A 24,484-nucleotide genomic window follows, 5' to 3' on the forward strand; every position below is an offset into this window, starting at 1 on the left:
AGGTCAGGGAAATGCTATCAGTATAGACTGGAAGCCAACAGAAAACCAATATAGTGCTCAAAGCAAAGATGCAATGTGCTCCTATTAGGGAGTGCTAGATTATACACAGGCTGAATCAACTGAAGCTTTCAAGTGGTAACTTTAAAATCAACCCATGCTGTAATCTGGGTAAGTGATGGCAATCTCAAGAATCACTGTAGTTAAGATCTTCCTGCTCCAGTTCATGCTGCAACTGTGGCACCAGCTAAAGCTAGCCAAACGCTCTCCTGGCCTCCACCTAGGCAGAAATCACAGATCTGTTCCTTCGGGAGTAGTTCTTTCAACTACATGCGATACCACTGGTCTTGCCTGAGCACCCCGCTGGATAAACAGTAACTTTTGTCAAGATTAGTTTGTTCTCTCCCGTCCATATTGTGAAGGATGTGGAAAACAAAGCTCTATGAAGAACATTAAAGGAGCTAGGATTATTAAAAGGCAGCCGTTGGAGGCATGTGATGTTATCTTAGTCTCCAAATACCTGATGGGTTGTCACACAGAAGAAAGCCGGATTTCTTCTGCTGCCACCAACCAGAGAACCAATACAGGTAGTCCTTGGTTAACAACCACTCATTCAAACCAATGGTTTGAAGTTACAACAGCGCTCAAGAGCGCTGGTTGCAATCGGCCCTTGATGTTCCAGTGGTGCTCAGGGTCTAGCGGGCACTTAGGTGCTTACAGCATCTTGTGGTCAGGTGACTGCAAACAGCAAACCTTCCTTGCCAGTTTCCCACAAGCAAAGTCAATGAGAAAGTGGGCAGAGAGGATTGAAAGATGCTTGGGTAACTCTCCCCCACCCAGAGGCACCCTTCCACCAGCCCTTCTGCACTTACAGCTTCCAACCACCCACACGCACGCACTCGCTGAGCCTTACTGTGTTCGTGCCACACCTCCCTGTGCCCTCGTATATCCTCACGTGCTCTTCCCAAGCCTTGCTGAGACTGTGCCTTTCTGGCCACTTGAACAACCGGGTGCTCCCTCTTTCCCTGGCACCAGCCACGTACCTGCCTGCTGGCGAGACACCTGGGGCTTGCAACTTCCCTGCCAGTTTCCCCACTAATTTTGGTTGCTGGAAGCCAACACGAAGCTGGGATGAGGCTATAGCCTAGGAATCCACAATTCCTGCTTAACTATGGTAACAGAGACTGAAGAAATTGCTGTCTCTAAGTAATGCGGTAACATGACCTTGCACTTCATGACCGCATCGCTTAGTGGCAGACATTCCAATCTCAATCGCCATTGTAACTCAAGGACTACCTGTAGGCTTAAATTACAAGGACGGAGGTTCAAACTAGACAACATGAGGAACTTTCTGCCTGTACAAAAGCTATATATAGCCAATGAAACATGTTCCCATGGGGAATGGTGAGTCCTTCAGATAAAGCCGGGATGGTCATTTTGTCGGGGATACTCCAATACATCCTGCACCAAGCAAGGGAATTACTCTGATGACGCCTACAGCTTCCCATTCTATGATTAAGAACTGAAATGACTGTTAGCAATTGCTTTGGGCAACCCAGCGTCTCCTTGCTGAACCATTCATACGGTTAACTGTGAGAAACTTCCTCTCCTTTTTCACACTGTGAAGACAGTAATTCTCATTTCTCCTCTTCTCCCTCTTATTTTGGTGGAATAGAATTTACCTGGGGGCTGGAGAGCTGCAGAGGACACGACTGAAATTCTTACAGCAGCCTTTGTTAAATGGGTTTACCCCACCTCGGAACTTGCCTGTTACCTGCAAAGATCAAAAACTGGTTAGGCAAAATTCAGTGAAATGAACCACAAAACAAAATTGGAAATACTTACTTGTTCATTGGTAGTGCGACCTCTGGCTACCAGTACCACGTGGAATCCTGTAAGGATAGATGCAGGAATAAAGAACAAACCAGCCACACACATGACCGCCATTCTGCAGCAAAGTCAAGGAACAAGAGTCAAGGATCACACTTCATTTCTTATCTGGAGATCTGTTTCCCACCTGACAGAGTCTTAAGGAGATCTAACACTGTCTTAAGGAGATCTAACAGCTCCTAGCTAGGGTTCATTTTTATCAGGGAGCTCCTTGTTCCTGAAAAGATTAAAGGATACGTAACAGCCATGCGGATTCCAGAGAGTTCCTCCACTTGATATAGGACATACAGTAAACTGAAACCAAACACACCCATGATATGTACTGTAAGTGAGAGCAGGAAGAGGAAGAAGTAGCGGTAATTGCGTCTTCCTATGCAGTTGTTCATCCATGGGCAGTGATGGTCAAATTCCTTCCATTAAAAAAAAAAAGGTTAGAAAAATAATTCCTCTAGAAAGCCAGACTACAGTTTTACAATATTAATAAAACTATTCTAAATTACAGCACATCTGACTATAATTCAAGTATTTATTTCCAATCATGATAGAATGTAAAACGTAGCTCCTGTAAGAATGGTATAGCCACAACGAACTGGTAGACCTTTGATCTGATTGACCTTATGCCTTTCCTCTCTTTTCATGTATTCAGTGTTTGTGCGTGTATGTGTGTATAGACAGACAGATGAGTTTTGACATAAAGAATGTCAGGATATGCATTCTTCTACAAACACTGTATACAGTTTGTAACATCTAGCCAATTTCCCAGGCCTCACAAGCAGAAATAACAAAGTTACTGAACATGTTCCCAAACATTACTCTTGGAATTGCTCAGCAGAGAAAATCAAATTCAAATAGTTTGCTTCATCTCAGATAAGTTTTCTTTGCTTCAGCTCCAGAGTGGAATTCTGAAGCATAACAACGTTCTATCTACACTGAGTATGGTGAAACAACGGGGGAAGGGTAACCCCACTTATTGTCAAAGACTCTTGGAATGCCTCCCTCCTTGGCAGATGAATAATTTCCTTCAGATGTGGTTTTAAGAATTGCATTTCCCTTCCCACCCCCATATTAGTCAGTAAAAACATCAACGTCTCCCTAGGTTTATATCTGAGGCAACCCATTCTCCATCTCTGCATTTCCAATATGCCTTGGCAAGTCCCTCCCCGCCATTTTGGCAAACGGATTTTTGCAACTGAAGAGCTTTCCTTTCAAGAAAGTTTTTAATCTTCAGAGCTACCTTGCTATACACCTTTAAAACAATCCTTTTTGGCCACGCCAGTCTAAACCCTACACGGAATGTACACAAATTCTCAATGCAACAGGATCTTAGAAGCAGCATATTGTGGCATCTGACAACTTTGGTGTTCAGCTTGGATAATTAATATGTGGTGGCCTGTATGAATTGGTATTGCCTGAAGACAATACCAATACCAATACCTGTGACTATGGTACAATCTGAAAATAGGTGAAACACCAATCCTATTGAAGCTAAGCAGGTCTGGGGCTGTTCAAACGCTGGATGGGAGGAATCTGAAAAGCTTATGCACATCACCTTAAATTCCCATTTCAGGGAAAAAGCTGACATAAAAAAAGGAACAGCCGATTTAACACCCTTCCTCTGAAAGTCCTGTCCCTTATTCCCATCTCCTTCCCTTTTTCTTTCTCAAGATTAGATTATAAAACCTGACACTCAGTACTCAACTTCTGGAATTGATTAAAAGAAGCGCAGCTACATCCTGCGTAGAATAAGCATTTTGAATCTCTTTAGTGGAGCTCTCTTTCTCATTTTATCTTACCTCCACACAGTTGTCACAGACACTACAATGGGAGCAGCGTGGGGGCCGGTAGAATCTGCATGTTGCACACCACTTCATACGCACTTGAATACCCTTTATTTCCACAGTTTTGTATAGGGGAGCTCGGAAGTCATCCTCCTTATCCTCATCTTCTTCAGCTAAAGTAGAAGAAAGCCATCAAACGCAATAGGAGAGGGGGGAAAAACAACCCAGAATCAATACATTCCCACCTTCTAGATTTGTAATGACAAAAAATGACTTATGACTGGTTCTCTCGCTTATGACCATTGTAGCATCCCCACGGCCACATGATCAAAATTTGGGTGCTTGGCAACTGGCATGCATTTATGACTCTGCACTGTCCCGGGGTCACGCGACCAACATTTACAAGCTTCCCAGCCAGCTTCTAACGAGCGAAGTCAATGGTGGAAACCATGATTCATTAAACAACTGCGGCAAAAAGGTTGTAAAATGGAGCACAACTCACTTAACAACTGCCTTCCTTAGCAATGGAAACGTTGGGCTTCCTTGTGGTCGTACATCGAAGACTAATTTTATTAGCTGTCGACTGAACCAGTCAAAACAACATGGATTATATAACGTGAGCAATACACCAATAATCATACCAAGCCTGTAAGACAGACTCCCTGGCAAAAGGAACCAGGCAATAAAGGAAGGGAGCAATGCTACGTGTTCACTGCTAAAACTGAGGAAATCCCAATTTACTACCTTAGGCAAATATAGTCACAGTGTCCAACAACACTGACCAAGTATTTAAAATTCTCAATATTCATTCTTGGACCTATAGCAGAAAGGCAAATATTTACATTTTTACAGCTAGTCATGGACTTATGATGATGGAACAGAATTTCCATTGCTAAGCAAGGCAAGTTATTAGGTGAACTGCACGCAATTTTATGAGCTGTTTTGCCACGTTTGTTAGTGAACGATGGCTGTTATAAAATAAATTGTGTGGTCATTAAGTGAATCTAGCTTCTCCCTTTGCTAGTCAGAAGTTAGCTGGGAAGGTCACAAATGGTGATTATGTGACCCTGGGACCACGGCAACCATCATAAATGCATGCCGGTTGCCAAGCACCCAAATTTTGATCGTGTGATGTGGGGACGCCCAACAGTCATAAGTGTGAGGAACGGTTGTAAGTTACTTTTTCAGTGCAGTTTCAACTTGTAACAATTGCTAAATGAATGGTTGTAAGTTGAAGACTACATGTATTGTGATAAAAAAAATCTTATATAAATGTAAAAAAGATAATGCCTCACAGATGAAGAATTGAAATAACGATATCATAATCACCATATTTAGATTTATGGTTTGCAAGAAACTGGAATAATGCTTACCTCTAGGGAATATGCCAGGATCCATGAAAACGGACATACTGAAGTTGGCCAGCACAAAAAGGAAGACCACAGCATTGTAAATGGGTATGATTGGGGAGACGTGAAAGCTGAGTCCTGGACACCTATACAAGAAAAAACAGTCCAAAACAAAAAAAATCACTCTCTCAACTTTATTAACTGCATTTTATATTCAAACATTTTCCTAAATAACTATATATTTGCACTTTGTCATTTTGTTCAGAAGCTCATGGCACCAATTAGCAGTCAGAAAGTATTGTTCTAATCAATTAACAAAAATACTTAAATATGTAACATCTAGTCTAAAACAGAAGATGAATTACTTGAATTCAACCTCACTGGACAATTTGTAGGTAACCTAACTCACAAGTACATCTTCAGACCTACTGTACACAGTAGACAATTCCAAGATGATACTCCTTCAACATGCATTACTGGTGTGTATATTACATCCACTATGAAGAGTAATAATCTCTTCTCCCACAAGATAAGCTGTGTAAGAACACGATTTAGATTATCACAAACACTCTGCAGCAACCCTGTATGTCAGGGAAAAGGAAACAGGACACTTATACATCTTGCAACAAAATGGCTACCCATGCAAAATTATCAAAAAACACCTAACCACTTAACCCTCTACAGCACAACCAACATAAACTATGAAAAAAATAACACTGCTATACATCAAAAATGTACCAGAACAACCAACAGACTATTGGAACCACTTGGCATCATAGCAACACACCAACCAACTAAAACCCTCCAAAACATCTTAAGTAAATTTAAAAAAAAACCCTCTGTAGCCCAGAATCATCTACAATCTACAGTATATGGACTGCAATAACCACTATTTTATTTATTTTATTTTTATTTTTATTCCATTTATATCCCGCCCTTCTCCGAAGACTCAGGGCGGCTTACAAGCTTGGCAGTATGTAGGACAGACAGGCAGAAGACTAGCAGAGTGCATCCACACACACCAACTAGTAGTCAGAGGACATGATGAAAACTCCTTAATTGCACAACAGATGGACAAGACTTAAGCATAGTTTCAACTGGGAAACTCTGAGCATCGTAGACCAAACAAAGCCCCCCCCATCCAAAAAAATGCTAGAGAATTCCTAGAAGCCTGGCACTGAGACAAATCAGACATCAGCAACATTTACATATCAATTAAAAAGACAATCAGAAAGCTAAAAAGGAAACACCTCTTCAGAAGCAATGAAGACTCAGATAAGCAGGGATTAACACCAAGATTAATAGCAGGCCAACAATCAAGCAGTAAACAATTCCCCAATCAAGGGACTACCAACTCAGACAAACAATCAAACAGTAAACAACAGCCACTTCTAACACTAAAGCTGTTACTTGCCTGGGTAACAAAAAAACCAACCAACCTTAGAAGCACCAAGGTCTCCTCAGTTCAACCCTGAGCTACAGATGTTCTTTCTTCCTAGTATTAAAAACCTCCTACCTTTAGCTTTTCATAACAGTTTATAATACTATAAAGTAACATTTTCCCACTTACAGATTCAGATTCTTTAGTCATGAGGTGATCTCATGCAGAAATAATTACCTACTGAGATATTTCTTTATATACTATTCATTCAGTGATGATCGTAACAGACTGAAATAATTTTCTATTCCAACTGACAAACAGCTCCTCAATAATGTTGACATTATGTTAAGCTAAAAAGAGGGAATGCCTACTTTTATTTTTATTAAATGCAATTACATGCTATCCTTGACAATAAATGTCTATAGAGGAATGCGCACATTGGATGTGAATGGATTGCGGTCCAAACAATAATAAGGATATTATATCCTACTGTCCCCTTTCCTGGGAAGAGTCACTCTGTTAATACTGCCACCAGTCTTTTTTTTTCTAGAGAAATCCCCTTCTTCTTGGTTTACTCAAGAGAAAAATAGCAACCTATTTACATCAGGAAGGGGGATATTCTAAAGGTGTTAATTAAAATTAGAACAAGGCTTATAGAAAAAGATGCAAAAGAAAGGGAAAAAAATGATTTCTAGAGAAGTTGATTTCAGTCACTATTCCTTCAGCCAGATACTTGCCCCTGCAAATAGGTAAAGGTTCCCCCGCACATGCGTGCTAGTTGTTTCCGACTCTAGGGGCCGGTGCTGATCTCTGTTTCAAAGCTGAAGAGCCAGCGCTTGTCCGAGGACGTCTCCGTGGTCATGTGGCCGGCATGACTAGACGCCAAAGGTGCACGGAACGCTGTTACCTTCCCACCGCAGTGGTCCCTATTTTTCTATTTGCATTTTTACGTGCTTTCGAACTGCTAGGTTGGCAGAAGCTGGGACGAGTAACAGGCGCTCATTCTGTTACGTGGCACTCGGGATTCGACCCGCCAAACTGCTGATCTTCTGATCGACAAGCTCAGCATCCTAACCCACTGACTGAGCCACCACAAATACACATATCCAATATAAGCCTCATAGTTCAAATCATAGTCTGTAAAGAACAAACTAACTGATGCGCATCTAGTCTTCTTCACTCATCCCTTACCTGTTCTATAATCCCCTATTCTCCTCCTTGGATTTCTGTGGGTTGGAGTTTCCTTTCTTACCTAGCTTTTTCAGCTAGCCCTGAATATTCTCCTCCTTTTAGATAAAAAAATCCATCTGAGGGGCTCTTCCATAACTGATTTTCTGAGGCCCTCTATTTGGATTGACTAGCCAGCTCATTTTTGTCTAACTGTGTAGTCTTCCCTGCAAGTCTAGAACACAATAAATGTCGAACCAACCAATCTGACCTTTGTGAAAAGGAAGTTCCACCTCAGGAGTGCTTCTAAGAAAAGAGACCACATCTTATATACATACGCACTATGCTAACTTCTCAGTGGTGAAGCATCAATAAAGATCTGAGGAAGACTACCGGTACAGATCATTTCAAAAGGGGCTGTAGTCCAATTGTATAGCCATAGCAATTGTAGTGAAGGAGATAAATCCCATTCCAAGAAGTTCAGACACTGAGAGTTGAGCAAAAATTAGCTGATTTGTCAATCCAGGTAGTAGCCAGAGACAATCGAAGCTTCAGAAAAATCAAAGGCTAAGAACCAAACAAATGAGGTTTAACTTGAGCTGAAGACAACCTCTATTTTCTTTCTTTCTGTCTCTTTGTCCTCTCTCTCTCTCTCTCTCTCTCAGGAGTGGAAGTATCTCTTCAAAATGGCTGAACTGAAAATCAGGTTTTAAAAAAGAAAGAAATACCAGTCCGTAGAGATGTGAGTTAGAAATCAGAGAATGATACTGCATGCTGGGGAATAATGAAAGCTAGAATTAGATCAAATTATTCTATTATCTGATAGTGGTTTTCACTGCAGAACAGTGTGCCCATATCTGATTCTGACTGAGGGAACAGAAGCAGAAATCAATTTTTAAAGAAGTCATTCTTCATTTCTTAGTTTTCTTTCTTTCTTTGTCCCTTTTCAATTTCCTTCTTTAATCTGGATGTACCATAACACTTTCTTGAATTCTTAATAGATGAGTAATATTAACTTTAGCACACATTTTTCTTCTCCAGTCAAGCTGGGCAGTAGGAGTGGATCACGATGGAGAGCAGGGCAGCCAAAAAGGCAGAGATGGGGTGATTGATAGGCTAGTAGGAGGGCAGTTGAAGCACACGATGTAGCCACAAATGCGGATAGGATGCCAAACGCATTTTTACCACAAGGCCCTGCAATGTCTACAACTTCAACGTCTCTATAACAAACTTAGTTTGTTCTTTACAGCCTATGATTTGAAACTGTTTGAAACATGTTGTACCTTGATAATAAAGGTTCATTCATTCCCAGAATGAATGGTTGTTAAGTGAGGACTACCCGTATTTCCCCCCCTCAACTTACTAAGTTCTGTGACATTGTAATCACTACTGATTTTTTAAATCTAAACAACAGCAGTTGGTTAACTAGTCAGAATACTTTTGTCTATGAGGCTGGATATCTTGAACTTGCTAAAAACAACTGCAATTTGCTTTGTCAAGGAAGAGGACTAAGCAAGAAAGGAAAACAAGACAAGCTAGTCTGACTAGATAGATAGGGAGAACAACAATGTTGCACTAAATATAATGTTAATGACTGGAAGAGAAGCACAGCAAAAGCCCACTTCCAATCAAGCTAGATAATCCTTAAATGTTTACTAATGTACTGAAGATATTAATGGAACAGAGATCAAAGTATATGAGAGCTAACTCATTTTAATTTTTAATGGAACAGGAAAAAAAGTCTCTACACTTTAATGAAATATGGAAATAGCCTTAGAATCAAAGGCTGAATGTAGATATAGTGAAATATGTAATTTTACCATGGGCAATGACTTTAGATTTATCATTAATTAAATTCAACATTACTTCCTCCATAAACTGAGTATTAAAGAACACCTTCCTGCTTTTGAAGCTAACATACAAATGATTCAGCACTGAACTGTTGTACATAACTACTACTTTCTATAGTGAAAGGATTGGAAGGGATACATTTTTTTCAAGACTTCCAGTGCTTAATAAATTGGGATTAACAATAAAAAGTACAAAAAAACAGGTTATTATTCTGATCTAACTGGTCCAAAGTAAGAGTATGATTGTCAAGCCCCGTGAGTCCAAAATGTCAAGCAAGGACGAACAAATAACAACCAAGACTCAAATGCATTTAATAATGTTAATTGGTCGCATCATAATAGGGACTAGATCTCTTTGGGCTCAGAGCTTTATCATAGAACATGGACAACATTTAGGATAAACTTTAAATGATTAGCCTAGAAAATTACAGGAATTATATACCTCAAAATAGTTCTGCACCTAATTCCATGCATCTGTCTTGTTCTCAAGCCCACATAATAAAATAGTAATTATTTTAAATCTTTACATCAGATGAAAAAAATCTGTAGGGATAATAGGCCAAGAGAAGTACCATTTTTAATGCTGCCTTATTTACAAGACAGCAAACAACAATAATAAATTCAACCTGATCAATCCTAGCAAAAGGGCAAAGAGATTTTAAGACAACCTGGTGATCTCAATAGCTACCGTATACCTTTCATATAAACTAGTGTAACACCGACAGAAGTTTAGCTTCAGTGGTGGGGCCTGGAGGTGCTCCTTCTTGGTGATAGTGCTGGTCCTCTGGAATGAATTCTCAGTGGAGTCAGGTTAATTCCCACTTTAACTATTTAGAAGCAGCTGTCTGGATTGTGAGGTTGTTTTGAGATTTACAGACTATTGACTGCTGTTGGGTTGTTCATACTTTATTCATCTTTGTCTTTTTATTTTAATTGCAGCATACCTGTGAACCACCGAGAGCCCTTTAGGATTGCCTCAAGATACAAAGTAATAGTAAAAACTTTATGGTAGAACAACTGGAGACGATGAATCAAGCTGCACTGGGTCATGGAAGAAATGTGACTAATATTTTCATATGTTAATTATCAAGAGATAGTAGACATATTTGATAATTAATAAGAGGGTAAATATGTCTTTAGAGGCACCAATTTAGTATAGCAATTACAGTGTATGATCTTATAGCAGGGTCCCTCAAAGTGCTCAGTATCAACCCCCAAAGCTTGATAGGACTATCCAAACAGTTGATGAATGCCTGAGGGTCAAAACGGGGGCAGTAAATATTTGGGGATCAATAGGTTGTCAATAAATGATGGAAGGTTAATTGGGGTTAATTAATCTGTTGGGTTTTCTGTAGAACTCCACGCTAGGCCCTGGTCCTGAAAGTGAGATGACTAATGGTAATATAGTGTTACTCAGGGTTAGATGGTCAGTTGCCAGAGACAATGGCTTTGATCTGTCATTATTATCGTACCGTATTTCCCCGAAAAAAGACCCAGTCTTATTTTATTTTTGCCTCCAAAAGAGGCACTAGGTCTTATTTTCAGGGGGTGTCTTTTCCATGGTTTTACCTCGCGGCAGCAGCCCTAGCTTATTAGGCATGCGCCTCACCCCAAAACTAGGGCTTATTTTTGTGGTAGGCCTTATATTAGGCCACCCCTCAAAAATCAAGCTAAGGCTGATTTTTTGGGGTAGGTCTTACTTTCGGAAAAACACATTAGTACTATTAAAGTAATATTTATTATTTTCACATAAAAGCTGTTTGGGAGTTGATGAACAATCTGAAACTTCATAAAGGGAATGGTTAGCTGAAAATTTTTAGAACCCCTACCTACCTACCGCTTAGATGGGAGTAACAATGATTATGGGATGAAATGTTATACCAGAATGAAAGAAATACTGCTCTGGGCCCAGAATTTCTTATGTTATTCATGGATGAGAGGCCTTAAATGAAGTATTTCAATGCAATTTTTAGTTTTGTTTGGGGATGGATGTAACTTTCAGTTGCCTGTCTATACAGGAATCAGAGAGTTGTCCTAGTCCATTTAGGAGTAAGATAGTCATCTATATTTCTCAGTGATTCTGTAGTTTTTCCAGGACTTCATTATGCTAATTACATAAGATCTAGTATAAATTCAAACCCCAAAGATCAGCTTTTGTTTATTCTTTTTAATATTTAAATCAATTGTTTGAGGACATCTCTTAGGCATTTTGAGTGTGTGATTCCTGTGAAATAGTTACCTCTGATTCAATGTTTCACCATCTAAAGGGCTAGATGAAAGACAGCAAACTGAAATTTAATCAAAACAAGACACAAACGTCTCTGATTAGGATAATTGTGTGAAATCCTGGATTTCCAGGTAGCTATGATCAGGAATGCTTTTATGCAGCATTTATTGATATGCATATCTTCTAGGAAGATCAGGCCTGGTCAATCAACATGTGTCTTAGTTACAAGTTGTACCACTTCCTTCAGCGTGCTCTTTCGTGCTGCCTCATGGTGTTGTCTCTAGAAATTTTAGAAATATCCAAACATGACAGCAAGAATCTTGGTAAGTGTACACCCCTGGAAGCACACATGAACAATTCTCATGTAGCTATAGTGCCCTCCACTTTATTTTCAGGTTCTTTTTATCATCTTAAATGTTCTCTTTTTGCTATGTTGGCATTTTCACACAGCACAATTTCCCCTTTATTTCCACACCAAATCCCACATTAACCAGTCTGAAGCTGACCTTTAATGGGTTTCAGTTCTGCTGCTCTTGACTATTCCAACAGTTTTTATAAGCAATGGATGACGGACAGGCAGAAATCATATTTATCAGTTTGAAACTATCAGTCTGCTTGTTCCCTTTGCTCAGAGTATTTATCAATACTTTGATTCAACTGACTGCTTAGTTATGAGGGCTCTCCCCAGAGCTACTTACAAGTCAGTTCCGATGGCTGCCCCCTCTTATGATCATGTGATCATATTTTGGGAGCTTGGCAGCCAGCCTGCATTTACATCTGTTTGCCCTGTCCCACAGTAATGTGACTCCATTTTATGATGCTTTTTTTGCCAGAAACTGGTACCTACTTCAGATTTCTGGGGAAAAGATGGCCATTGGATTCAATGGGCTTGCTTAATGACTGCCACATTTATTTAACAATCACAATGTTTGCTTTACCACTGCAAAAACGGTCATAAAATCAGGCACAATCACATGGTGACCTGCATTAAAAACTGCCATGACGTACAACCGTAATTCTGGGTTCAATTATGGCGGTAAGTCGAGGACTAGCTATAGGTTAAATTCTCTATAACAGCATAGTAAAATGGTACAAAATGATATGACACCAACCTTTTAGTTTCTGTGGAGATTCTCAGTCATCCAAGGTCATGGTTGTCCCAAAGGCGCTTTTTTCAAAACGCAACTAAAAAAGCAGCTTTGGGACAACCCTTTAGTTTGTTTTTTTTAACTTTGCATCCTAACTGTTATGGGCCAAATCCAGATTTACCTTAGAGAAAAATAATTTTGTTATGTCATTCTTTTGTTCTCAAAGAGGGCAGCAGTTAGCCAATTTTGGCTGATTTTGGAAGCTGTTAACAGGCTCAACCATAACTCGCATTTGGATGGAGTCTCAGCTGGGAATTCCAAAGCTATTGCTAGTCTTGCAAGGTGGAAAAACATTCCAGAAGATGACAGTGGCAAACCACTTCCATAAGACTACCAAGAAAACTGCACAGATATAAATAACAGAGGCAAACTAGATTGAAGACTGTCAGTATTAGGATGCAATATTAGGATGTACCAAAGTCACAAGGAAGCACTGGGAAGGTGGGGGTTTATGTTGTGGATTTTTAATGTTGTAAGCCACCTGGAGCCATATGGCTATGGCTGTGGCTCATATGACTGTGAGTTGGGCAGCCATATAAATTTGCATAATAAAACATACAGGCTACAAAGCTTAATTTAAAGATGGGAGGTGTCAATTAAGACTGCCTTCTGAAATAATGAGATTTAACTGAGAACAGAACAAAGCAAAGAAACGAGGCTAGACAACTATCTGATAGGGATGCTGCTGTTACAAGAGGGGAAGTGGAGGAAAGGGTTAAACAGATTTGCTTAGGAAACTTCCCAGGTACCTTTCAACTCTAAATGTTGATAATAAAAGTTATACTAAAGAGTCCTTTCTGTGGAAAAGCCTGGGCTCAAATGCCAGTAGTTTTTCTCCTTGAAGCTGATGGTATAATACCCTAATCTGCTTTGTTGCTGAGAATTTAATCCCACAGATTTAGGGCAGCATCTGTCCCTCCTTCTCAAGTCAGAGCATTCTATGATAAACAAATAAATTTATACAGCGTGAGCCAACAGCCAAGAAGGGAAATGTATAGATAGCTTGACAAAATGACATATGTAGCAAACTAGGTAATTTTTAAAAGTTGCTTCTCAAACTGATAGGGAATCAGCAACTGTTACATAAATAATCTGCAGACTCCTACTTTGCATCATAAGATAGTGAAAAAGACTCAAAAGGTTTCTGCCCTAATGTATATATAGATATGTTGGTTCTATATTACATTAGCTCGTATGACAGAATTCTTATCAGTTGCCACCTTCATTTAGCTTGCCAAAGAGGGATTGATGAAGCTTCTGCTTGGGAAAAATCAATTTAAGCTTAAGGCAGCTACCAAAACTGATCCAACTCTCATGTCAAAAGTTGTCCAACATGACACTACATTATCAATGGGGATGAAACACCTTCCCATATATTTTAAATCCTCCCCAGGATCCAAACTGTCTATAAGGCAAATGTTAATTCAATTCCATTTTGTTATAGGTCAGTGGGAGGCAGAAAGCAAAACAGAAGCAATGGCAGAAACTAAATATATTTAGCTTTTACAATATTTAGATCTTGTAAAGGTAAAGGTTCCCCTGCACATGCGTGCTAGTCGTTTCCGACTCTAGGGGCCGGTGCTCATCTCCGTTTCAAAGCCGAAGAGCCAGCGCTTGTCCGAGGACGTCTCCGTGGTCATGTGGCCGGCATGACTAGACGCCAAAGGCGCACGGAACGCTGTTACCTTCCCACCGCAGTGGTCCCTATTTTTCTACTTGCATTTTTACGTGCTTTCGAACTGCTAGGTTGGCAGAAGCTGGGACAGGTAACAGGCGCTCATTCTGTTACGCGGCACTCGGGATTCGACCCGCCAAACTGCCGACCAACTGATCGACAAGCTCAGCCTCCTAACCCACTGAGCCACCGCATCCCTAGTACCAATTACCTATACACTGGTTTAATGTACAAACATCACCAGAAGGTAAATATTACACATTCTTAACTCCCATTTATATCCTGCTTCATTCCATAGATCTATTCTTGGAAACTACAATTGATTTTTATTTAGAACTGGTGTTGCAGATAAAAAATTATTCTGACTATTCATTTTGAGCTTAATGGAAAGGGGTTTACTGAACAATAACACAATTTCTATTATGAAGCGTTTTATCAATATTAATATTTTAATGGGTTATTTTACACATAATACAAAAGAATAACTAGAGAATATATAGTTTTCCTTATGGTGTAATTATTCACAATTGACCAATTCTTGAAATTTTGACTATTTTAACTAGCCAACTCCATCATTTGAATAATCTGCTCTTTTGCAGATTAAATCACTGAGCCAATAACTTTCTAGAGCAGGGGTGGCAAACCTATGGCACGCGTGCCACAGGCAGCACGGAGAGCCGTCCCTGTGGGCACGCATGCCATTGGTGGGGTCCTCCCCCTCCCCCTCTACACGCATGCGCAGTCCGGGAACAGCTGCGAGAGCTGGGTGGGGTCAGGGAACCTATAAAAGGAGCAGTTTGGGCGGGAGAGTGAGTAAGCAGCCTTTGGAAGCGACTAGTGGTGGGTTTACAATCATTTTAACAACCAGTTATCTGCCCCGTCTTGCCTCTGTCTTGGTCGAGCTGGGCTACTCGGGGGGGTAAACTGGGGAAGGGGCAGGAGGATGGGGATCATCAGGTCCCAGCTGGGGGAAGGCTAGGGGGTCTGTCTGGGGGGGAGCGGGAGAGCCGGGACTCCTCCGTGGAGGAAAGCTGCCCCCCCGCCGGCCGAGCCTCTCATCCACACTGCGGTCACGTAGGATTGCATACAAGGGGCACCGGGCAGGGGGCTGGGGGGGGGATCGGCAGGGGGGAATCAGAGCCACCATCTACCTTCCGCAGTGCAGCCCCATCAGCAAGGGCGGAGATGGCTCCGGGACGGCCGGAAAGGAGTCCTCACCTGGTGTGGGCCCTGTCTACACGGTGGCTCTGACGGGGGCGGTGGCTGCTGCTCCTCCTCCTGCTCTGAGCCTCTTGACTGGCCAACCACACAGGGAAGCAGGAGGCGGTGGTGGCGATGCATGCATCGCCAAGCCGGCCGGCTGCAGATCTGGAAGCGAAGCTGTGCCGACCATCCTTGCATTGGTGGGGGCAGCGGCAGAGGAAGGTGACTGGCACATGCCCTCCATTCCCTGCTGCCACCCCACATTGTCCCGCATGCACGGCCCAGAGGCGCACACGGGACAATGTATGGCAGCAGCAGCATGCCAGATCCTACCTTCTCCTGCCGCCGCCCCCACCAGTGCGAGGATGGACGGCAGAGCTTCGCTTCTGGATCTGCTGCCTGACACTATCAGCCCCTGAACACAGAGACCAGCGAGCAGCATGCTGGCTATCCTGCATAATGGCAGACTGGCCACAAAAAGCCGCATCGGTGCGGGTGGAAATTGCTCCGGGACAGCAGGAAGAAAGCCCTTGCCTGGCCTGGGTGCATCTACTCGACGGATCTGACGGGGGTGGCTTCTGCTGTTCCAACCGGTCAACCGTGCAGGAAAGCAGGAGGAGGTGGAGGGGCAGCCGGGGGTCTGGAGCCACCTCAGCGGCTTGCTAGCAGCCCGACAAGGCAGTGGATTCGCGCACCCACTGCCCCTCCTGCTTCCCTGCATGGTTGACCAGTTAGAGCAGCAGCAGCAGCAGCCACCCCTGTCAGATCCGTCGAGCGGATTCGCCAAGGCCAGGCAAGTTTCTGCCCACGTCTTTCTCACTCACCCCCCCAAATTTAGGTTGAGGTGCAAACCCAGCTCGTGTGCCTTTGCTCGGGAGGAGCAAATTCTGAGTAAATGGGTGTTGGTTTCCACTGGCGGGGCGGGGCGGGGGCTGCTAGGAAAAATATTCTTGGGAACAAAGGGTTTTTTTTATTATTTTGAGCTAAGCCATAATAAAGAGAGGTTTTATTTCTCACAGATTTATGGGAGGAGAGAAGGAATCCTTTGCCTGGCCTGGGTGCATCCACTCGAGGGATGCAGCAATGCAAACATGGTGCCTATGTAACACTGTTGCACAAGGAACACTGTTTACCATTTGGCTTCTGTATTTCAGGCTATTGGTAGTTATCCATTAAAGCTCCTTACAGTACAATAAATAATTGAACTAAACACAGCTGCCCAATATTTATTTTTGTCCTAGAGGACTGGACAGGGGATGGCATGCTTGAGTTCCATCAATTAAGCAATGCTCTCATATGGGTCTCAGGTGGTATGCTTTTTCTGTCGTTGTTCTACTTGCCCTTTGGAACAGTATTTCCCCCAAGATCTGTACAGCCCTGTTCCTGCTGGTTTTTAGGAAGGCAATCAAGACTTGATTCTTCCCACAGGCTCCTGTGAATCATGGGTGGTGTTTGGGATTGACTGATTTTCCTTTTCAGAACCTTTTAAATGTAATATTTGATTGTAATTGCTCTTAACTTTGTAAGCTGCCCAGAACTGTTTGGCTAGTGGTTGGCCTTAGAAATGTATTAAATAAAATAAAATGACAGAGAGCTATTTTAACAGCTTTAAAAATAAAATGGATAAAAATGCTGAAATTCACTAACATGCATACTTCTACAGATACCCCAGAGACATTAGGAACAATGCCAAGAAAATGCCAGAGACAAATGAATACTTTTGAGAGAATCCATATCTGATTTTTTGAGGTCAGTGCAAACCGATTATCAGCATAAGCTTTTGTGAGCTACAGTTCATCAGATACTGTGTGGCTAGATTGATGTAGGATTTAAATTGGGGAGAGAGGGGGGAATTGTGGGAGGGGAAAAAGAGCTAGGTTAGCTACAAGTGAGAAAGATTAGTTTTATCAATTAACAATTATAATGCGTTAAAAGTCACAGGGTTTTTAACTGCAATAGATTGTTAAATAAGGTGCTTTTAATCTGTTTCCCAGGTAACCTGTATTTGCATAACTGTTTTATCTGTTTTACCCTCCCTTTCCTCACCTTATCCCAATTTAAATCCTGCATCAGTCTAGCCCAGGGGTAGGCAACCTTGGCTCTTTTATGACTCATGGACTTCAACTACCAGAATTCCTGAGCCAGCAATGCTGAGGAGAAAGGGAGAGTTTCCAAGCTGAGCCATGCTGGCTCAGGAATTCTGGGAGTTGAAGTCCACGAGTCATAAAAGAGCCAAGGTTGCCTACCCCTGGTCTAGCCACTCTATGCATATAATGAAGTCAGCTGTAGCTCATGAAAGCTTAGGTGCTTTAATAAAAGTGTTAGTCGGAAAAGAAGCTACCAGAGTCCTGGTTTTTCCACCACAGACTAACACTGCTCTCTTCCAAGTGATTATCTGTTATAATAATTTGTCACATAATCAATAGATGGCAGTTGTTATACTCAGCAGAAATTAATTTTATCCATTTCACAAAAATTTTAAACAAGTTTCTCTCCCAAGTTCAAGTTGTTTGCAACATTTTGGTTTGAGAACCCTCCTTCTAAGGGCTGCATCAGCATTGGTGGGTGTGGCCAGGGTGGGCACGGCCTACTGGGTGGGCATGGCTGGAGTATGTATGGCCTACTGGGTGGGCATGGCCAGCTCTACATCATTCGCATCAAGGGTGCCTATGGGGGCCTGGGCAGGAGTGGGTTAGATCTGAGGGTCTCTGGCAGAAGGAGATGGGACCGGGGCAAGTTCCTCTCAGGCCATGCAAGGGGGGGGGGCTGGACAGTGGCGCAGAGGTCAAATGCCCAGCTCAGCCCTCAAGCACCCGCAGCACTAAGCCCAGCCCCACTTCCCCAAGGGGGCGCCCAACTGCACTTACCTCCTCCTCAAGGCTGCTGCTGCTGTGCTTGGTCTCCTTAGCCAGGTTGCTCATGATGGGTACGAGAGCAAAGTCAAGAGGGAGGCCCACTCCCTCTACATGTGAGGAGACCTGGCTTTGTATCCAAAGCTTCCTTAGCAATAGGATGGGAGACCCCCCAGGATAGGCCAGGAGGAGAGGGCAAGGGGATGGTGAAAGGGCTGCAGGGCAGAACTAAGGCAAGACTTCCCTCAGACCCTCCCCCTCCCTCCCTCCCTCCCTTCCTTCCTTCCTTCCTTCCTTCCTTCCTTCCTTCCTTCCTTCCTTCCTTCCTTCGAACAGAGTGGTGGGAAAATATTTGAGATGAGGGAGGGAGAAAAACAGCCAAGAAACGCAGCTGGGGAAGTGTCATCCTTCGTGAGGAATGAAGAAATGCACCATCGCCTGGAAGTGACCAGCACATGGCCCTTGCCTACTTCACATATCCAACTTGGTGGGCTCTGGGGGAGGGGATGCCATGAGCAGCGTGAGAGTTAGTGCAGGTTCGCATCCCACCAGGCTCAAGGTTGACTCAGCCTTCCATCCTTCCGAGGTAGGTAAAATGAGGACCCAAGTCAGCAATAAGCTGACTTTGTAATAATGCCGCTTGGGGGGGGGACGAAAGCCCTAATAAGCAGGCATATACATAGAATGAAGGCTATTGCTAAGCACATTGATTTGTGCTTCTTAGATTGTAAGCCGCCCTGAGTCTTCGGAGAAGGGCGGGATATAAATGGGATTAAAAAAAAAGCATCCTATAGTCATGGGATTGCCATATGGGACTTTTACTGCTGGCTTCCAACAAGCAAAGTCAATAGGGAAGCAGGAAGGAGGTTGCAAATGGATCCTGTGATGTCACACATAAGCATGTAAGCACTGCTTAGCAACAGCAACTGCTGCAACTGCCATCGTGGGCGCAGTCATGTAACATCAGGTTTTGTGACTGTGTCATTTAGTGACAGAACTGCCAGTCCCAATTACTGTCATTAAGAAATGATTACTGTACTTCAGTCTTGGATGTTACCACAGCATGAGCTATGTTATCCCAGTCAAAGAATACGTAGTTGAAATATTAGCATCCCAGATAGTGATAAGTGTTCCTAGCCAGCTAGAAATAAGTGTTCATATGCCTCCAGCAATAAAGATGGAGCCAGGAAAACTCTAGATTGCAAATCTCTTCTTCAGAAGTACTATGTTATCAAAGGATGTACAAATATTCAATAATTGCCTCAGTTTTACTGAAGATAAGAAAAGTACTTTAGATCTGCCCTGGGAATGCTTGCGGTATTTGTATTTAAACAACCATAGTTTTTCTTGGGTTCACATAGTAGTATATTATTCTTGACTATTATGTGAAACCATAAGAACATGCAGCTTCCTTAAAGCATATCAAGTATGGCAGACACACTCAAGCCACATCTGAAAAAAAAAACATTTCCTGTTAATTCAAATAACTTTCCATGCCATTCAGAGCTAGCCCAATTCCCAGGCCAAAGAATTATTCCCTATAACACTTCTATCCTAAACTTTAATTTCAGATTATCTCTCATCCAGTCTGTTGCTTTTAATACCAGTTTAAGTCATTCTGATGTCATTAAGAAACAGGGCTAGATGTCATTAGCATCCTGGCATATTGTGCTTCAAATTACCCAGTGACTCTAAAAATTTAATTAAAATGTCAAATAATATAATTTGATGTTAAATTATATGTGAATTGCTTTATTTTTATGTTCTATTTTTAAAATATATATATCATTTTTAACATTTTTAACAACTTCAATGTTTAAAATGTTTTTTTCAGTTTTGAAAGCATTTTTTAAAGTATATATTTGACAAGTCACATACATTTTTTAATTTTTGGTGAGCCTATACACTTGTTCTTTAGCTTTTCCTATTCATTTTTTCTATATTACCTATGTTCATTTTTCTCTTTTTAAAGTTTTTTTATGTTTAGAATATAAATATTTTAAAAATAGATAAAAGTTTGTTTTGTTTGGAGATCATCTATTCTAAAACTTAAAATACACACTTAAAATACACGTATTCTTATGGATGATGAGGTGTAACATTATTATCATAGGGCAGCGTGGGTGAGGCAGCCATAGCCTGTAAAACTAGTGAAACCACTTGCTATTAGTAAAGCTTCTCTTCACTATGCCAACAAGCAGTATATATATCTGGATACCATGTACGGTAATATAATTTGTTAGAGGGACAGGGTCTCATCCACATTCTTCAATAGTTATGCACTTAAGAAACAAGTAATGTAAACATGATTTCTAGAGTATATTTTCCAGCATAACCAGTTTTCATTAACTTTAACTTACCGGTATGTGCAAGAGTGTATCACTCTCAATATCGTATCACCACGCATCATGCGTATATGGACACCAATTCTTAAATGGTAATCTGGTACCAATGCAGGTTAAAACATTGGGGCTACATTAGTATATATTCAAAAGTTTGTTAGAGATAAAGTGGCACATTAAATATTTGCTTAGTACAGGAAGTAGTTCCTTATTCTAATTTCAATTGTTAGTAGAAAGGCCACTATGAATTAGCAGTAGTTTAAATTCAAAGGAAAAACATGCATCTATACTCATACATCTGTTGACAACTCCTTTAAAAAAACTGTTTCTCCCTGGATTCACAAAGTTACTGCAACAGTAACCTCCCAAAAGATGTACATGATTTCAAGGAGGGCAAATGGGTCTTATGTATATTCTTTTCCTTTGAGTCCAAAAGAATACACAGCCCTGTTATAGGATGTAGCAGAGGATCCTCATGGTTTACATAAGAGATGGATAAATAAGGCTAGATTTAAGTCTGAAATTGTCCACATTTTGTATGACTAAAAATAAAAAGTTAAGATTAAAAATGTAACCATGTTATTTAATTAAATGCACAGAAATAGTAGAGTTATTCTTTAAATTATGTCAGCTATTATGCCACTGTCATTATTTAATTTAAAGGGGAAAGTTACAATATTAATAAATAATAATCAAGAATAAAGACTTAAAGGATCACATTTGCAGTAATTTTGCATATTATTAAATCCAGCGATTCTGTTCCAAATAAAATGAAAATATCCTCTGAATTCCTTAGATAACTACATCCAACAATGCTACTGTGTTTATCACAACACATTTATCACACTTAGCACATTTTAGAATAAAGTGGGCTTCTTTTCAGTACAGGTAGTCCTCGGGTTACGACCACAATTGAGCCCCAAATTTTTGTTGTTAAGTGAGACATTTGTTAACTGAGTTTTGCCCCATGTTACGACTGTTCTTGCCACAGTTGTTAAGTGAATCACTGCAGTTGATAAGTTAGCAATCTGGTTTTTAAGTGAATCTGGCTTACCAACTGACTTTACTTGTCAGAAGGTTGCAAAAGGTGATCACATGACCCTGGGAAAGCAACAGAATTTTGATCACATGATCATGGGGAATGCTATAAAGGTTGTAACTTATGAAAAACAGTCATGTCACTTTTTTCAGTACCGTTGAAACTTTCAACGTTCACCAAATGAATTGTAAGTCCTTGTAAGTCGAGGAGTACCTGTATTCAGCATCTTCAGTTATATTTTACAGATAGGTGTCCTTGTAAAATTCTAGTAAAAACTCTTAATTATTATCCTAACAGGTTTCTTGCTCCTAGGACAGCAGTTTTCCTACCAGACGTTGCAGATAAAGATTTGTACCATGTGTTGCTGACTTTTGGCAAAGATCATCACCCTTCTGCATTGCCTAAAACCACAAATCAAACGTAAAGCCACCTCGACACTATTACCAAAACTGGACTCTTTTATTCCTTCCTACCAAAAGACAGAATTTTTCTATACTGACATACATTTATTTCAACATCAATCTTGCATAAATGTTATATTCTCCTTTTATTCTGCTCCTTCAATCCTATCTCTACCTCTGCAAAGTTAAAAGAACAGAACACACCTCTGGTTTGTAATGGATGCTCAAAAACAAAGACACCAATTGTTATGATTCCCCAGTCCATCCCACTGTACACCCCAGTAATAGAAGTTTCTGACTCACGTAAAAGCGAAGAAGAGAGTGGTGGCTCCTACTAAGATGATTGCAGCAGTTGATACTGGGGCATACTTGCTAGGTTTGAATCTCTTTCCAGATGCTGCTGGCATGATCTGCCCTGCAGCATAGCACAGGTCCAACAGAAGTCAAGAAGGGTAAGAAAATTAGGGAAAGCAGCTTTCTCAAAACACACGTACAAAAAAAACCCCCAAAGAAATCAGGGGAAAAGTCCAAGTTCTCAAAGTTGTTGTCTGTTAAGAGCCAGATCTTATTCACAATTATAAATCAAATATTGTGAGGAGCAAACTGGAGGTTTGGTCCTGTTTTAGTCTTCTTAAAACATTAAAAAATATAGTTCTTACTTTTTAAAATAGAAGGTAAATTTTGCTTCTTTAAAGGTGCATCACTTGTACATAGAGTAAATCCAGACTGGGAGGCTCACAATTTTCAAAGGTTGTCATTAAAAAAAAAAGCAACTGACAGAAAACAAAAATGCAGTCTTCCACAGTTATGTCCTATAACATTTTGTCTGCTCCAGACTGATCCAGTCACACTTCCATCACACATAATATTAGTCTTTATTCATATTTGCTTTAATAATCTTCATATTATTTTAAAATTTTAACATCCAGAACTCTTCTCTTTACCTAGAAAAAAAAGAAAAATATTTTTATTTGTAACATTTTTAAAAGAAAGAATAATTTATGAATAATACTTTCATGTGATTGGGTTTCTGCAGCTACAAATCTACTAGGACAATTCTGACTGTGAGTTATACTTTTTTTCTCAATCTTAAAATCAGTTTTCTCCATCAGTCATATTTGTTCTAATTCCATACTTTTGTTAACATCTTTTCTAATTATTCTTAAAATCTGCTAACATACCAAAGACCTTTAATTTACCCATTAATATTTCTACTCCCTCTAGTGGATCTTCTAGTTAACACTAAATCATCCACAAATGCCTTTAATTTATAAGTTCATCTTTTAATTTTAATTCTCATAATTCTGTTCAATACCTCAAGAACTAAAATGAACAAAAGTGGTGACAGCATACTTTTCTTTTCTTTTTGAATTTCACAAGGGTTTTTAGTTCTCTATTAACAATTATTTATTTGCTGCCCCTCTCGCCACAAGGCAGCTCTGACATCAAAAGCAATAAAATCTTTTTTTTTTACGACCCCGTAATCCCTTAATTCAGAGTAGAGTCGGGGTGACTGGACGGAGCTGAGCGTTTACTAGCTGGATGCCCTTCCTGACACCATGGGAAGTTCATAGCAGACATTTTTTTCTTTGCGCTGTAGGAAACATCTGCCTCTACCTAGGATTGAACTCTCAACCTTCCAAGTGAGAAGCAAACATCTTCACCACTAGGCCACCATGCCACTCTATCAAAAGCAATAAAAGTGTAAAAAAATATTTCTGATACAAAATATTTTTGCTTTCTATGAAGTATAAATTGGTCTTACCCATTTAATAAAATTATCTTCAAGGTTCATGTTACAATATTCCAAACAAAAAAATCCAATTCAAATTGTCAAAGACCTTCTCTGCATCTAAGAATATCAATGCAGTTTGTTTTTTATATGTTGCTTTATATATTCAAACACTTCTTTTAGGTAAAAACTCACACTGTGAAAATTGCAAAATCTTATCCTCAAAAATTTATAAAAAGAGGCCAGCAATCCAACTGGACCAGATACCTTTTCTGTTTTAGTCTTTTGATAGCTTCAGTGTTGATATAAGTCCATTCAAAATTTGTGTCTGATGCTCTGCAATCTTCAATATATTCTCTTTATGAAAGTATTCACCATCTTTATCTGAGTTTTTTTACCTTTATATAAAGGTGTGTAATACTAATGAAATTCTTTTTGCATATTTGCATTTCT

General features: G+C 40.5%; 1 protein-coding gene across 2 annotated transcripts in view; it reads right to left on the reverse strand.

Annotated features, from left to right (window-relative positions):
- Positions 1-24,484, reverse strand: part of ZDHHC5 (zDHHC palmitoyltransferase 5) — a 51,770-nt gene that overhangs the window by 14,111 nt on the left and 13,175 nt on the right. The window contains exons 2-7 of one of the 2 annotated variants that reach the window (XM_083349289.1): positions 22,959-23,243; positions 5,039-5,160; positions 3,681-3,838; positions 2,125-2,297; positions 1,843-1,945; positions 1,680-1,771 (exon numbers count right to left, since the gene is read on the reverse strand). In XM_083349289.1, coding sequence (XP_083205415.1) covers positions 1,680-1,771; positions 1,843-1,945; positions 2,125-2,297; positions 3,681-3,838; positions 5,039-5,075 — 563 coding nt within the window. In that variant the 5' untranslated portion in view covers positions 5,076-5,160; positions 22,959-23,243. Of the gene's footprint in view, positions 1-1,679; positions 1,772-1,842; positions 1,946-2,124; positions 2,298-3,680; positions 3,839-5,038; positions 5,161-22,602; positions 23,244-24,484 lie in introns of both variants that reach the window. The other variant, XM_083349288.1, reaches the window with a different exon arrangement.

This window comes from Vipera ursinii (genome assembly GCF_947247035.1).
Source record: "Vipera ursinii genome assembly, chromosome: 1".
NCBI lineage: Eukaryota > Metazoa > Chordata > Lepidosauria > Squamata > Viperidae > Vipera > Vipera ursinii.